The 15122-nt window shown below is 44.4% G+C and overlaps 1 protein-coding gene across 1 annotated transcript; it reads left to right on the top strand.

Annotated features, from left to right (window-relative positions):
- Positions 1 to 544: 544 nt before the first annotated feature.
- Phyh (phytanoyl-CoA 2-hydroxylase) lies at positions 545 to 14919 on the top strand. Its single transcript, XM_090318912.1, has 9 exons — positions 545 to 684; positions 2397 to 2455; positions 4058 to 4168; positions 5073 to 5241; positions 6384 to 6465; positions 7013 to 7194; positions 8684 to 8833; positions 10465 to 10599; positions 14705 to 14919. Exons 1-9 carry the CDS (start codon positions 610 to 612, stop codon positions 14756 to 14758), a joined length of 1017 nt encoding a protein of 338 aa, XP_090175038.1. The 5' UTR covers positions 545 to 609; the 3' UTR covers positions 14759 to 14919.
- Positions 14920 to 15122: the final 203 nt, after the last annotated feature.

The following is a 15122-nucleotide window of genomic DNA, read 5'->3' as shown; positions in this document are numbered from 1 at the left end:
CTGTGCATATCCTCCACTGCCCTTCCTTGGAGGAAATTCTCACAGATGCAGGTTTCTATTCCCCCCCACACACACCTTCCATATCCTCATGAACTTTCTGGAATTCTTCAGCAAAGATTTGACCAATATCATTTATTCATTTAATTTCTCATTAAGATTCTTACCAAGAGCCAAGCCCGGGTGGTATTGGCCTGAGATGAGCCATCACTGGTCAGGAGGCTGAGATCTGAGGACTGCTGTTCAAAGGAAAGTCTAGGAGACTAACAGAAAGCTGCAAGGGGAGCTGTGGCTCAAGTGGTAGAGCACAAACTCTGAATTCCAGACACACACACACACACACACACACACACACATACGGAACACACACACATGGAGCAATCCACCCCTTTGGCCCCCTGCAGAGCCTAGGCCAGGTTAAATGGGGTAGGAAGGGGCGGGACCAAGGCGGGGCTACGAGGGGGCGGAGACGGGGCGGGGCCAAGGCGGGGTTACGAGGGGCGGAGACGGGGCGGGGCCAATGCCGGGCCAAGCGGGGCGGGGCGGGGGCCAAGGCCTGGTTCAGCGGGGCAGAGGCCATCGTGTGGGCCAGCAGGTGTCCTTACCGCCACCATGGACTCCCAGCGTGCCGCTGCCCGCCTGCGGACGGTCCTGGGCCATCTCGGCCTCCCCTCGGCCCGGGACATCGTATCCTTCACTCTGCGCGGGGCTCAGGCCGAGCTCCCGCCGGGAGGAGGGAGGGTGGGGGACCCGAGGCCGGATCCTCGCGGCCCGTCCAGGGCGGCGGGCGGGGACCGCAGCGTCGCGTCCGGGCCGGCGGGCCTGTGGGGACGGCAGCGGGGGTGCCCCCGTTCGGAGCCGGCCAGGAAGCGGTTCCTCCTTGGGGACGAGCTCCCGGCTCGTCCCCGCACGGTGGCGCCCGTGGCGCCGCCCGCCGTCCTCGGAGGAGGAGCTGAGCGCCCCCCCCCCCACCGCGGGGACCCCGCTGCGCCCTGGGGACCCCGCTGCGCCCCGGGGACCCCGCTGCGCCCCTCCGCTGCCCACCTCCGGGAAGGGGGACCTGCGGGAACTGCCCGGGCCTTTGCCTTTGGCAGCCTGAGGAGCCTCGCTGCCACCTTCCTTAGGACCCTGAGCTCCAGCAGCAAAGGGACAGCCACAAGGTGACTTTCACAGCTGGCCAGGCCCACTGCCAGCTTAACAGACAAACCAGGAGATGACGACCTCTCTAAGGAGGACGGAATCTCAGTGTCCACAGAGGAGACTCCACCAGGCAGGGGAGGTGACAAGCCTCCAGAGGCCTTAACCCAGAGCAGCAGCTGTGGACTGGACCAGTCTGTGTCACCTGGCATGGCCAGACGCTTCGGTGCTAGGCTCCTCCAACTGGGAAAGCCCTGGGCAGTTCTGCTTAGGACTTGGTCTAGTCTCTAATTTCTTTTTTTTTTATTAAAGAATTTATTAACATTGATTTTTACATCATATTTCAAATGATATATTGAACAAACAAGTATTCAAGAAGGGAATCTCTATATACAATCACTGGCACTCAGATTTTAGAACATAATTAAAATTAGGCTGAGGGTTTGTATGTCATAGATACATAATAATCTATGTAATAAAACATCATGTCTAGAGTCAAATTTTTTTGTTTGTTTTTTGGGGGAGTTTTTTGGGTTTTTTTTGCCAGTCCTGGGCTTGAGCTCAGGGCCTGAGCACTGTCTTTGGACTTTCTCAAGGCTAGAACTCTACCACTTGAGCCTCAGCACCACTTCCGGCTTTTTTCTACATGTGGTACCAAGGAATCGAACCCGGGTCTTCATGCATGCTAGGCAAGCACTTTAACCACTAGGCCAAACTCCCGGCTCTTAGAGTCAAATTTTTATGTCTATGTAGTTGTGTTTATATTTCCAATACCATGTCCATAGCATTGGGTACACAAATATTGAGTCCTCGCTCTCTAATTTCTTTTTATTGTTGTTATTCCTGGGACTTGAACTTGGCCTGGGCAATGTCCCTGAACTTTTGTTCAAGGTGAGCACTCTACCACTTGAACCAACCCCCTGCCACACACACACTTATGGCTTTTGTGAGTAGTTTATTAGATGGGAGTTTCCTGATCTTTTCTGCCAGTGCTCAGATGTCAGCCTCTTGTAGAGCTAGGATTATAGACTTGAGCCACCAGTACCTGGCTGTCACTACTCTTTTGGTCTAGTTTTTGTTTGTGTTTGTGGTCGTGGAGTTTGAGGTCAGGATTATAGATGTGAATCACTGACACCTGGAATCATAATGCTTTTTGAGGTATAAAATATATTTGCAAAATGCAGATAAGTAAATCAGGAGAAAATAAGTAAATATAACCAGTAGTTTATTGAAAAGATTGTCTGCCTTAACCCCCATCCTAGGTAGTGTACCCCACTTCTGGGACTGTTTCTTCTGCCAGTTTCCATCCTCAGCAGTTCCAGTAAGTAATTCTGTCACTGGTGGCCACACCATGGGTGTACTTGAGTCCAGGGGAGATAAGCCTGTCAAAATCAATAGAATATGTCAGCCATAGCTTTCGTCATTCAAGTCCTCTCTCCCAGGTCTTGCAGTATTTAGGGCAGTCGGGTAAAGTGTGGAAGGCCCTAATTTTTAACTTGCCATGTGTATTCTAAAATTCTGAAACAGGAAAAAAATACATAATCTCACTTTAAAAAATGCATACATGAAATGATTCTATGGCTTAAGTGATAAAGTGCTACCCTTGAGCTGAAGAGCTCAAGGACAGTGCCCAGACTAAGTTCAAGCCCCAAGATGGACAAAAAAAAATTTTTTCAATGGTTTCCCTATTTATAATAATTAGTACACATCTAGGACTCTCCTAGCAGAGGATTACAATAGTTCAAAATGTTTGTACAGAAGGTCATATAGAATGAAACTAAATGAAATTTATTCAAGGATATAGAAACAAGAGGTTTATCTTGTGTGATTGTTGTTCTTAATGTACTATGTTATTTCTCTTCTCTTTTTCTTTTGCCCTTATGGTTAATCTCATGTTGTTACTGTATTTGACTTTATCTGGTGTACTGTATATACGTTTATTTGAAACAGGGATGGAAAGGGGGGGAAAACAAGATGAGTGGAGGGGGTGGGGGGAGAGAAACAGGAACAAAACCATGAGAAGAGGTATCAATATGCAAGAAATAATGCACCTACTAACTGATGAATGTAACTGTAACCCCTCTATACATTATCCCAACAATAAAAAATTATATGAACCACATTTCCTATTTTTAAAGAACACTGGCAATAATATTTAGGAAAAGAAAATTTCATACATAATATATCACATTTAAATTAGCTTGTATTTATGTATTATATTACCACTGTCTCATTCAACATTTTCAATACCCGAGTCATTAATTTTTCTTCCATTACCTCACATTTCTTGGTAATCATAGTTAACTTTTTTTTTTTTGCCAGTCCTGGGGCTTGAACCCAGGACCTGAACACTGTTGCCTTTAAGGCTAGAGCTCTACCACTTCTAGTTTTTTCTATGCATGTGGTACTAAGGAATCGAACCCAGGTCTTTGTGCATGCTAGTCAAGCACTCTTACCACTAGACCAAACTCCTGGTCCCCACAGTTAACTTTTTGAACTTGAAATTTTATAAACTTTTTCAGATTATTTTCTTAAAGCCACAGTAATAGTAGTGTTTGACTAAAAAGCAAACATTAGCTGGGTTCAGGTGACCCACATCTGCAATCCTAGCTATTCAGGAAGCTGAAATCTGAGGATGGATGTTCAAGGCCAACCAGGGTAGGAAAGTCCATGATAGTAGAATCTCCAATTAACCATCCTACTTTCCCTTCCCAAAAAAGCCAGAAGTAGAGCTGTGGCTCAAGCAGTAGAGTTAGCCTTGTACCAAAAAAAGCTCAAGGACAGCACCCATGCCTTGAGTTCAAGCCCTATGACTTGCCCCTTCACCCCCCCCAAAAAAAATCCCTGAACAAGTGTCAAGTTTGTGGTATGTCTTGTTAACTTGTAATTTGAGCTTATTTGGTGCTATTTTCTTCTCTTTTAGGTTTACTTTGGATAACAACGTCCTAAGTCTGGAGCAGAGACAATTTTATGAAGAAAATGGTTTTCTGGTCATTAAAAATCTGGTATCTGATGAGGACCTCCAGCGCTTCAGGTATATTAGTACTAATTCTTCTTTGACAACAATGTGGATTACAGTTGTGTATAAAATGCAAATTAGATTAGCTTGTGCAGGTTCAGATTTGTTTTGTGTTTTGGTTTTAATTTTAGGGCTTAAACTCAAGGCCTGCATTCTATTCCAGAGCTTTCTCCGCCCCCGCCTGCCCGCCCCGCCCCCTTCCCCGCCAGTTCTGAGCTTGAACTCAGGACCTGAGCACTATCCCTGAACTTCTTTTTGGTCAAGGATAGCGCTCTAACACTTCAGCCTCAGCTATACTTTCAGCTTTTTTGGTAGTTTATTGGAGACATGAGCCATGGGCTCCCAGCAATCCCTGAGCTTCTTTGCTCAAGGTTAGCACTGAATCATTTGAGCCAGAGCTACACTTCCGTCTTTTTGGTGGTTAATTGGAGATAAGGGTCAAAGGCTTTCCTGCCCATACTGGCTTTGATCCATAATCCTCAGATTTCAGCCTCCTGAATAGCTAGAATGCTGGGTGTGAACCATCGGTTCCTGGCTTCCAGCTAGAATTTTTTTTTTTTTTTGCCAGTCCTGGGCTTGAACTCAGGGCTTGGGCACTGTCCTTTAACTTTTTCAAGGCCTGTACTCTTACCACTTGAGCTACAGCACCAGTTCTGGCTTTTCTGCGTATGTAGTACTAAGGAATCAAAACCAGGGCTTCATGCATGCTAGGTGAGCATTCTACCACTAGGCCACACTGCAGGCCCACCAGCTGAAGCTTTTGAGCCTTTTAGTTTCTCCTCCATCCCAGAAGAATTCCATGTAGGTCTCCAGGATACAGAAGCCACCTTGAACTCACACAGCTTTCCAGAGTGTGGGATGCCAAGCAGAGAGCCTGCAGCCCTCACTCATGACATGTTTGGTAAATTTCATTTTCTAGGGATGAATTTGAAAAAATCTGTAGGAATGAATTAAAGCCAGCTGGGTTGCTCGTGATGAAGGATGTGTCCATTTCAAAGTCCCACCTTGCTCCAACGGAGAAAGTGGTCTTGAAGATTCAGGATTTCCAAGAAGACGAGGAACTCTTCAGATACTGCAAACTTCCCCAGGTGAGAGTGGGCCCTCTGCTTCTTCCCCTCGTCCCCCTCCAGCCAGGCTGGGGCTCTGTCTCCCAAGATGTGCCATGGGCCCCTCCATGCATGTTTGTTTTTGTGGTACTAGGGTTTGAAAACAGAGCCTCACATATGCTAAGCAAATTCTCTGCTGCTCGAGCCAAAAAGACTTTTGTTTGTTTGTTTGTTTTTGTGATAGGTTCTCACTACCTTTTTCCTAGCTGGCCTCAATCTCATGGTCTTCCTGCCTCTACCTTTTGACTAGCTGGTTAATTATAGGCATATGTCATAATGAGCCATGTTTTTCAAATTAGTTTGTTAAAAAAAAATTATTCTTGAGACCCCTCCTGGTAGAGTGCTTGCCTAGCATGCACGAAGACCTGGGTTCAATTCCTTGGTACCACATACCTCAGGAAAAGCCGGAAGTGGTACTGTGGCTCAAGTGGTAGAGTGCTAGCCTTGAGAAAGTCCTTGGGGTTTCCCAAGGACCAGGTCCTGAGTTCAAGCCCCAGGACAGGCAAAAAATATTACCTTTCGTATTGAGAATTGCTAAGGCATTTTACATGTTAGGTAAGAATTCTACCAATGATTATCTCTCTGGTCAGAATTGTTGTTTATGTGTTTGTGTGTGTGTGTGTGTGTGTGTGTGTGTGTGCTAGTTCTGGGGCTTGAACTGAGAGCTGTACCTGGGATTTTTGCTCAAGAGTAACAAACACTCTTACCACTGTGGCCACAGCGCCACTTTTGGCTTTTTGGTAATTAGTTGGAGATTAAGAGTCTCACAGACACTTCTGTCTGTCCTGCTTTGGAATTTTGAGGAGTTCACAGAGCCCCTGTTCTGTTTTCTGTGGGGGTCCTCATGTTGGGTCCGTTCAGATGCCTTTCCTCCTGGAGTCTCTAAGAAGGACCTTGCTTCTCCCTACTCTGCTCTATGACTTCGGTCTAGCAGAATCCCTGTTACAGAGTGTTACAGATTAAAGATTATCTTCAATTGCTGAGTTTTTCATGTTTTGTTGGCAGAGTTCGAAAATGCCAATTGGGTTTTAGACCGCTGCCATCTTGGTTCTTATATGATCACTGCACTTTCTGCCCCTGGTCTAACCTGATTTCCTATGAAGCTGTTCTTTCTTTTCTCTTAGATCCTGAAATATGTGGAGTGTTTTACTGGACCCAATATTATGGCCATGCACACAATGCTGATAAACAAACCTCCTGATACTGGTAACGAGTTCTCTGTTAGGGAGAGGCAAGAGAAGAAAAATTGTTGAGTTAAAGTAGTCAAAGTTGTGGTTCTCATCCTGATCATGTGAACATATGCAATTTCATTTCCATCTCAAAATTGCTTATGTTATTACTACATTGAAGTCTAATAGTAATTTTGTTTTATTTTATTATTTTATTTTCTATGCTGGTACTTTGATTTGAACTCAGGTCTGTAAATTTTTGTCACACTTTTTCTGCTTAACAACTCACACTTTACCATTTGAGCCACAGCTCTACTTCAGGATTTTTGATAGTTAATTAGAGATAAGAGTCTTACATATTTGCCTGCCTGCGCTGGCTTTGAACCACAATGTTCAGGTCTCAGACTTCTAAATAGGATTACAGGTGGGAGCCACCAAAACCTTGCTAATAATGCTAAGACAGATTTTCTACAGAGTGGTTTCGTTTGTTTGCTTCGTGCAGGCATAGTCAGCACAGTGGCTTTCCAGGCCCAGGGTAAGAACACTGACACTTGAGCATCCTTTGAGACTACGTTCTTTTCCAGGCAGGAAGACATCCCGGCATCCCTTGCACCAGGATCTGCACTACTTCCCCTTCAGGCCCAGCAATCGCATCGTTTGTGCATGGACTGCCATGGAGCACATTGACCGGAACAATGGTTGTCTGGTTGTGCTCCCGGGCACCCACAAAGGCTCCCTGAAACCCCATGATTACCCCCAGTGGGAGGTAGGTCTGCCTGCGATGGTTCATGGTCAAAATCTCTTTCTCTGCTTTTACTTCATATCAATATCCATGAAGAGCTGAGACAAGAGACTGCATTTTAGTGCTTAGACATACCTTTGCCTGGGGGCCGAGAGTTTGGCCTAGTGGTAGAGTGCTTGCCTAGCACACACGAAAGCCTCGGTACCAAATACATAGAAAAAAGCCGGAAGTGGTGCTAAGGCTCAAGTGGTAGAGCTCTAGCCTTGAGAAAGTGCTCAGGCCCTGAGCTCAAGCCCAGGACTGGCAAAAAAAAAAAAAAAAAAGATATACTCTCACCTGGCCAGGAAAGTGGACTAATGGTAGGGTGCCACTCTAGCATGCAGGAAGCCTAGGTTCAATTCTTGGTACCACAAAGAAGAGAAAAAAGAAAAAAAAAAAAAAAAAGAAAGAAGAAAAAACCTCCGGAAGTGGTGCTGTGACAGTTCAATTGGTAGAGCTCTAGAGCCTTGAGAAAACCCAAGGACAGTGCCAAGGTTCTGAGTTCAACTCCCAGGACTGGTTTAAAAAAAAAGAAAAGAAATACCTTCTCTTTAGGATCAGGGCAAGTTTGAGAATGGCTGATTGTTCCTTGCAACTTCCAAGAGAGGCTGTGGGGAGGCTGGTGTGTGGCCCAAGCTTTCAAGAGTGTGATATCATTCTCTGTAGCACAGAGGGTCCCTGGACACAGGCCGGCCAGCACCAGCCTCACAGAGGAGCCGGAAGGAAGTCAGGAGCTCACGGTCCAGGGGCACATCTGGAGGACTAGCAGAGGAAAGCCTGCAAAGTCAGATTGGGACTGGACTAGAGAGGACTTTATCAGTGACTTTTCCAGTTATCTGGGGGAAATGGAAGCCGTGTTGTTGTTGTTTATTGTTTGCGGTACTGATAGTCTACAAGTTATCAGCCCAGCCCTGTTACTTTCAGTTTGGCTTTCAGATAGGATCTTACGCCGAGAACTTGGCTAGCCATGGATCTCAATCCTCCCGCCTCTGCCTTTCAAGTAGTATTCAGTCTTCAGCCACCAAGCCTGGTCCAGGATCTTTTTTTTTTTTTAATTTTAGTATTTAATTTATGAAGCTGGGAGAGCTTTTGTCTTTTAACTTTTATTGCCATGGCATAGCCTGTGGTTGTCTTAAATGTGTCATTGACTATTTTTCATATTACCACAAAGAAGAGAATCTCTTTCATCTCCTGACCCAATCAACGACTGAATTGCTTTCAGTTCCTATAGATTTGTTTTTGTTTCTTAAATATTAAGTACATGTAATCATAAAATAGCCATTCTTCTTCACTGTGGCTTCTTTTACTTGGAATGGTTTTGAAACTTCACTAATACTAATACTCAATCTGAACCTAAGCTAGATATACCTTTCTCTTGGAAGAACTTAGAGCCCTTGCTTTCTCTGAGTCATTGTCTAAGTTTTAATCCTGGAGACTTCTCACATATAGACGTGGCACCTGTTCTGTTTTCCAGGGGGGAGTTAACAAAATGTTCCATGGGATCCAGGACTATGATAAGAACAATGCCCGCGTGCACCTCGTGATGGAGAAGGGAGATACTGTTTTCTTTCATCCCTTGCTCATCCATGGATCTGGACGGAACAAAATTCAAGGATTCCGGAAAGTAGGCATTCTCATCGCTGTTACTCTTTTCAAAGATGAATGTGTTAGAAGCAAAAATCAAGACATAGCCAGGCACTGGTAGCTTATGTCTGTATTCCTAGCTATTCCTTGAGCAAAAGAGCTCAGGGACAGTGCGCAGGCTCTGAGTTCAAGTCCCAGGACCAGGGTAGGGGGAAAGCAAAGCACAGATGCTGGTGGCTCACACCTTTAATCCTAGCTACTCAGGAGGCTGAGATCTGAGGATTGAGGTTTGAAACCAGACCTGGCAGAAAAGTACTCATGAGACTCAGATGTCAATTAACCATTCAAAATCCAGTGGTGGAATTGTGGCTGAAAATGTTAGCACACTAACAAAAAGAGGTCAGTGACAGAGCCCACGCCCTGACTTCAAACCACATGACTGAGGTTAAAAAAAGAAAATCAAGATATATTCACCTTTATAGTTTTCATTAAACTGGAGCTTGTGTGTTCACCAGGAAATATATTTACCTTCCTGGTCTTCTTGCCTTCTTCCCTCCCTCCCTCTCTCCTTCCCTTTCTTCCTCCCTGCCTGCCTTCTTGCCTTCCTGTCTTCCTGCCTTCCTTCCTTTCTCCTTTCCTCTCTCTCATACACACATCAGTAAGAAGCCATTTGGCATCAGAAATTCCCTCATAAATTAAGAAGCAGCACGATGTTACGATCCACTTAGTACTGAATCTGGTTCTTTCTGGGGTTGCTTAAGCACCACGTTGTACTTTTTTTTTGCCAGTCCAGGGCCTGGGCACTATACTTGGGCATCCTCAAAGCTAGAACGCTACTCTTGCGCCATAGCATCACTTCTGGCTTATTCTGTGTATGTGGCATCAAGGAATGGAACCCAGGGTTTAGTGCATGCTATGCAAGCACTGTACCCCTAGGCTATGCTCCTGGCCCACCATGGTGTACTTTATGGAATACAAGTTCTGCCTTCTGAGGTAAAAGCAATGAATGACTAAGGTACTAAAGTCATAAAATTTGGATAGTCATTGGCTATTTATTTATTTGCACTGTTCCCTGGCTCTGCCCTTGAGCCTTGTGTTCTCAAGGCTAGCGCTATACCACTTGACCCACCTCTGGGGGTGGGGGAGGGTTTAGTGGTTACTTGGAGATAAGAGCCTGGGGGTTTTCCTGCCCAGTTTGGCTTTGAACTGTGATCCTTAGATGTCAGTTTCCTAAGTAGGGAGGGTCGCAGCTGTGAGCTACCAGCACCTGGCCAGGTTTTTTTTTTTCAGGTTTTATATTTTTTTAAAGTAGGAGACGAGCTATATGATAATGGATTCGATTGTGCTCAATTGGTAGAGTATTAGCTTTGAGCAAAAAAATCTCAGGGACAATGCTCAAGCCCTGTGTTCAAGTTCCAGGACCAACACACACACACACACACACACACACACACACACATACACACACACACATGCATACCACCACCACCACCACCAACAGCAACAACTACCAAAAACAACAAATGAGCAGCAGGAGACTATTTTGGAGATAATCCAGTCCTGAGTGAGCTAGTTCACTCTCAAGGAAGAGGCTCCTTGAATGCCTCCCTGAGGAATTCATAGCCTTAGTGGCATGCCTTACTCCAGTATCAATTTGTTCTTGCAATACAGGCCATTTCCTGCCACTTTGCCAGCTCCAACTGCCACTATATTGATGTAAAGGGCACCAGTCAAGAAAACATCGAGAAAGAAGTTGTGGAGGTTGCAGAGAAGAAGCACGGAACTGGAAGGAACATGATCCTTAAGGTACCTTCATGGGAGATAACCAGGGAAAGACCTCAACATTTTAAAAGAGTGGAGGTGTGGCTCTCTCCTTGTTAGGTAAGTAGAGCACCTATCTAACAAGGGAGAGGCCCTGAATTCAAATTCAAGACTGCCAAAAAAGTCACTTTTTGTCCCCTGAAATTATTTCATATGAATTTTTTGATAGTTTGTAACACCTGGCTGTAGGGAAGCATTGCTGAGAATGACAGTGGAAGTTCACTTTGTACTTGGTTTCTTAGGGGAGGACATGAAGCTATTTCTCAAGTCTCCCGTGGTCCTACCACACATGGGCAATCTTGTCCTACAACGGTCAGGCAAGACAAAGTAGTGAACAATTAGAAGAGAAGAAATGAAGGACACTGAGCTTTCTGAAGGCACAGAAGCCAAGTTACGGTTTAGGGTCATACACTTCTTTCCTGTGTAGAATGTAGCATTTAGATGTTAGGAGATCCAAGCATATTTCTAGGAGGCAATGTCTCTTGGTATTTTTTTCTCAGTACCGGCATTTGAACTCAGGGCCTCATGCTCAGTAGACAGTTGCTTGAGTCATACAGTCCAGGGCCCAGTTGGCAATTTCTGAACAAATTGTTACGCTGTCAAATTTGCAACTAGAGTTTTATGGGAGACATAATTTGCACAGGCAGACAGTAAAGATCATCAGCGCTTACTAATAAGGGTAATGAAGCCATATTTCATGTGCTTTCACAATCGTTTGTTTTTATTAAGTAATTATTCAAGGCTGGGGAGGTAGCTCACCGGTAGAATACTTACCCTGGCCTGTGTGAGGTCCTGGGTTCCATTATTAGCACGAAGTCTGGGTGCAGGAATGCATATCTGTCACTTTATTGATAAAGGAGGATCAAGCAGTCCAGGCTGGCCCAAGCCTAATGTAAGATCCTGTCTCAAAAATGACCAAAGCCGGTCACAGTGTCAGCTCCCCAGTCTGCACTGCGTCCCTGGCCGGTCAGTTCACCATCTACTTCCCCAATAAATGCATCTGTTTATATGAAAAAAAAAATGACCAAAGCCATCAGGGGCAAGTGGCTTGCACCTGTAATCCCAGCTACTGAGGAGGCTGAGATCTGAGGAGTGCAGTTCTTGGCCAGCCACAAAAGGGAAGTCTGTGAGACTCTAATCTCCAATTCACCAGAAAAAGCTGTAAGTAGAGCTATGACTCCATTGAGAGAACACTAGATAAGGAAAAGGTGCCGGGAAAGTGCTCAGGTGCTGAGTTCAAGGCCCAGGCCCTGCACCAAAATAAAAAATCAAAAACAAAAAAAGACAAGATTAAAATGGGCGGGAGGGAATATGGCTCCAGCGGTAGAATGTCCACCCGACCACCATGAGGTACTGAGTTGAAAATCCCAGAAATAAATTAACACAATCGTTTTGCTTATGTGTCAGAACTGAGAATTGAACTCAGGGCCTCTATAAGCTAAACTCTGAGACTTTTCCGCCGCTACTTCTATACCACATGAGCCACTCCTCCAGTGGCAGCACAATCATTTTGTAGAATGCTCACAATGTACGTCTGAACTGAGAGGCAGGTCATCTGTTACTTGCATTGGGTAATTACAAGTGCAGGTGTGCTCTGCTCAGAGACTGAGTGTGATGCGAACTCAGAACTGTCTGAGGCACTGCCGGCACACGGTCGGACGCTCCAGTGCAATTGTATATCCTCACACACATGCCTACCCTTTCTCCATGTAGGACCCACCAAACAGGACCACTTGAAAGTGCTCATTTCATGTTTTCAGAGCAAGGTGAAATTCCCATCTACCTTCTCGTTTTATCCAGTACTGAAATGCTTCACACAGCCACATATTTTGCAAGGCAAACTGGGACATTGATTTAACACGTGTATAACCAGCTTTCCTTATGTGAGGTTCCCCCATTTGTGGTCTTAGCCAATTAAAAGATTGAAAGTTATTCAAAATATTTGAAAAAATTATATGTAGCATGGAACATGCATGCATATTTTCTTTAAAAATTATCACTACCATTCTCTCTACATGTATGTATGTGTGTGTATGTCTGTGTGGTGTGTGTGGTATGAATGTTTATGTGTGTGTGGTGTGTGTGGTGTGTATGTGTTTGTATGTATGTGTGGTGTGTGGTGTATGTGTGGTATGTGTGGTGTGTGTGTGTGTGTGGTGTGTGGTGTGTGTGTGTATGTGTGGTGTGTGTGTGTGTGTGTGGTGTGTGGTGTATGTGTGGTATGTGTGGTGTGTGGTGTGTGTGTGTATGTGTGGTGTGTGTGTGTGTGTGGTGTGTGGTGTATGTGTGGTGTGTGTGTGTGTGTGTGTGTGTGTGTGTGTGTGTGTGTGGTGTGTGTGTGTGTTGCTCCTAGAACTTGAATTCAGGGCCTGGGTGCTTAAGGCTATCACTCTACCACTTGAGCTACAGCACCACTTCTGATTATAGGCATGAGCTACCAGGGCCCAGCTGTAAAATTTATCTTTTTTTCTTTCTTTTTTTAATTGTAATTAATAGAGGGGTTACAGTTATATTCACCAGATAGGAGTACAAGACATCTTGATCAGTATCATCATCCTTTCCTTTGTCCCAGCCCCACACATCTCTCAAGTTACCTGGTTCTATTTTCTTTCTTTCTTTCTTTTTTTCTCTCTTTCTTTCTTTTTTCATTCTCTCTCCCCCCGCCCTCTTTCTTCTTTCTTTGTTGCAGTCTGGGGATTGAACTCAGGGCCTGGGTGCTGTCACGATGCTGCTTTTACCCAGGACTTGTGATACACAACTTGAGCTACAGTGCCACTACTAGCTTTTTCTGAGTAGTTTCATCGAGATAAGCATCTCACAGGCTTTTCTGTCTAAGCTGGCTTCAAGCCACAATCTTCAGATCGCAGCTTCCTGAGTAGCTAGAATCACAGGCATGAGCACCAGTGCCCAGATGTACATTCCTTCTTTACACTGTAAATACAACATAATTACTTGTCAGAGCATTAACATTCAGCATTTACATTCTCCCAGGTGCTGTAAGCAATCTAGAGATGATTTCTTATGGGCCATATATGGAAGGATGTGTGTTGGTTATGGGAAATACTGTCTCATTTTATTTTAGTGACTTGGATGCCATGAATTTTGGTATTTGAGGATGCCCTGATCTATTAGACATTAGGTGAAAGGTTTGTCAAGGTTGTGCTAACTGAATACTTGTATTTATTTTAATTTTTTTTATAAGTTATAGCTTGTCAGGTTTATTTAAAATAACAGTACTAATTTCTGCTGAATAATTCTTTCTAAGACATAAAATAACTTTTTTTGTGTGTGTGCCAATACTTCCTCTTGAACTCAAGCCCTGGGTGATGTCCCTTAGCTTTTTTGCTCAAAGCTAGTGCTGTACTACTTGAGCCACAGCTCCACTTCCAGCTTTTGGGAGAGTAACTGGAGATAAAAGCCTCATAAACTTTCTTGTCGGTGCTTCAGTTTAACTGGAATGTTCAGATTTGAGTCTTTTGAGTAACTAGGATTAAAGGTATATTAGCAGCCATAACTTGGCTGCAAAATCACTTTTTTGTCCCCTTAATATTTGCACCAGGCCCTTGAACAGAAGAGCTCCATGCAATGAGGAGAAAATAAGAGTTCCAGAAGTTGGCATGAGGAATAAAACTAGATTCTGATCCCATAAATTTCCACTAAAATTATTCTTTTTGAATGCAATCCTATGTTTGCTCAAAAATAAACAAGAAGGGGTATCAATGTGTAGAAGAACTGCACCTACTATCTGGCAAATGTAACTGTAACGCCACTATACATTACAATAAAAAATAAACCAAAAATAAGGAACAATTATACTGTTTAGGGAGAAAAAAAATACTGTGTACCATTTTAATGATTACATTTTAATCAGAAGCAGTAAACAATGTAGTTCAGGCAGAAAACACCAAGGCAAGCAGCAGGATGGACAGGAAGGTGTTTGCCCCGAGATGGAGCATCACGGGAAGTGACACTGTTCTAGCTGCTGGCAAGTATTTAATTGGAGTCTTGGGGCATGGTTTCTAATTCTAATGGGAATGAACAGGCCAGGGGATGTGTCCCATAAACACTTTCTGCTTGGTGTTCTTTCCAGGATATTTGGACATTTCGAGCCAGGCTTGTGAAAGGAGAAAGAATCAACCTTTGAAAACAGTTCTTCCAGGATCAGGGAGGGAAATGGGGACAAAAACCTAAGAAGGGGCATCAATGTGTGAGAAATAATGCACCTACTATCTGGCGAATGTAACTGTAACCCCTCTATATATTATCTTGAAAATAAAAAATAAAATGAGAAAAACAACAACAAAACAGCTCTTCCATGTCACTCTGTCAGAGGAAATCAAAGCAAGCCAAGGAATCCAAGGGAAATATTTCCTCATTGGACGGCTGTTCAGAGGAAATTCTACAAGAAAGCTGCAAGCCGAGTTATGGCTCAAGTGGTAGAGCACAGCTCTTAATTGCAGCCTCAGAACCAGCCTTCAGGCATGCATGAACGCACAGGCACACGCCTT

Source organism: Megascapheus bottae, chromosome 26, assembly GCF_031878675.1.
Source record: "Megascapheus bottae isolate mThoBot1 chromosome 26, mThoBot2.hap1, whole genome shotgun sequence".
Lineage (NCBI taxonomy): Eukaryota > Metazoa > Chordata > Mammalia > Rodentia > Geomyidae > Megascapheus > Megascapheus bottae.
The sequence above is the reverse complement of the archived record's forward strand: the minus strand, read 5'-3'. Positions and strand labels throughout refer to the sequence as shown.

What these genes read in the sequence shown, in the direction of transcription:
- Phyh (XM_090318912.1), top strand. Translation starts at nt 610, where the DNA reads ATGGACTCCCAGCGTGCCGCTGCCCGCCTGCGGACGGTCCTGGGCCAT. An exon ending in TCCCCTCGGCCCGGGACATC is followed by an intron (nt 685 to 2,396) that starts GTATCCTTCACT and finishes CCCCCATCCTAG; the next exon opens with GTAGTGTACCCCACTTCTGG. An exon ending in AAATTCAAGGATTCCGGAAA is followed by an intron (nt 8,834 to 10,464) that starts GTAGGCATTCTC and finishes CTTGCAATACAG; the next exon opens with GCCATTTCCTGCCACTTTGC.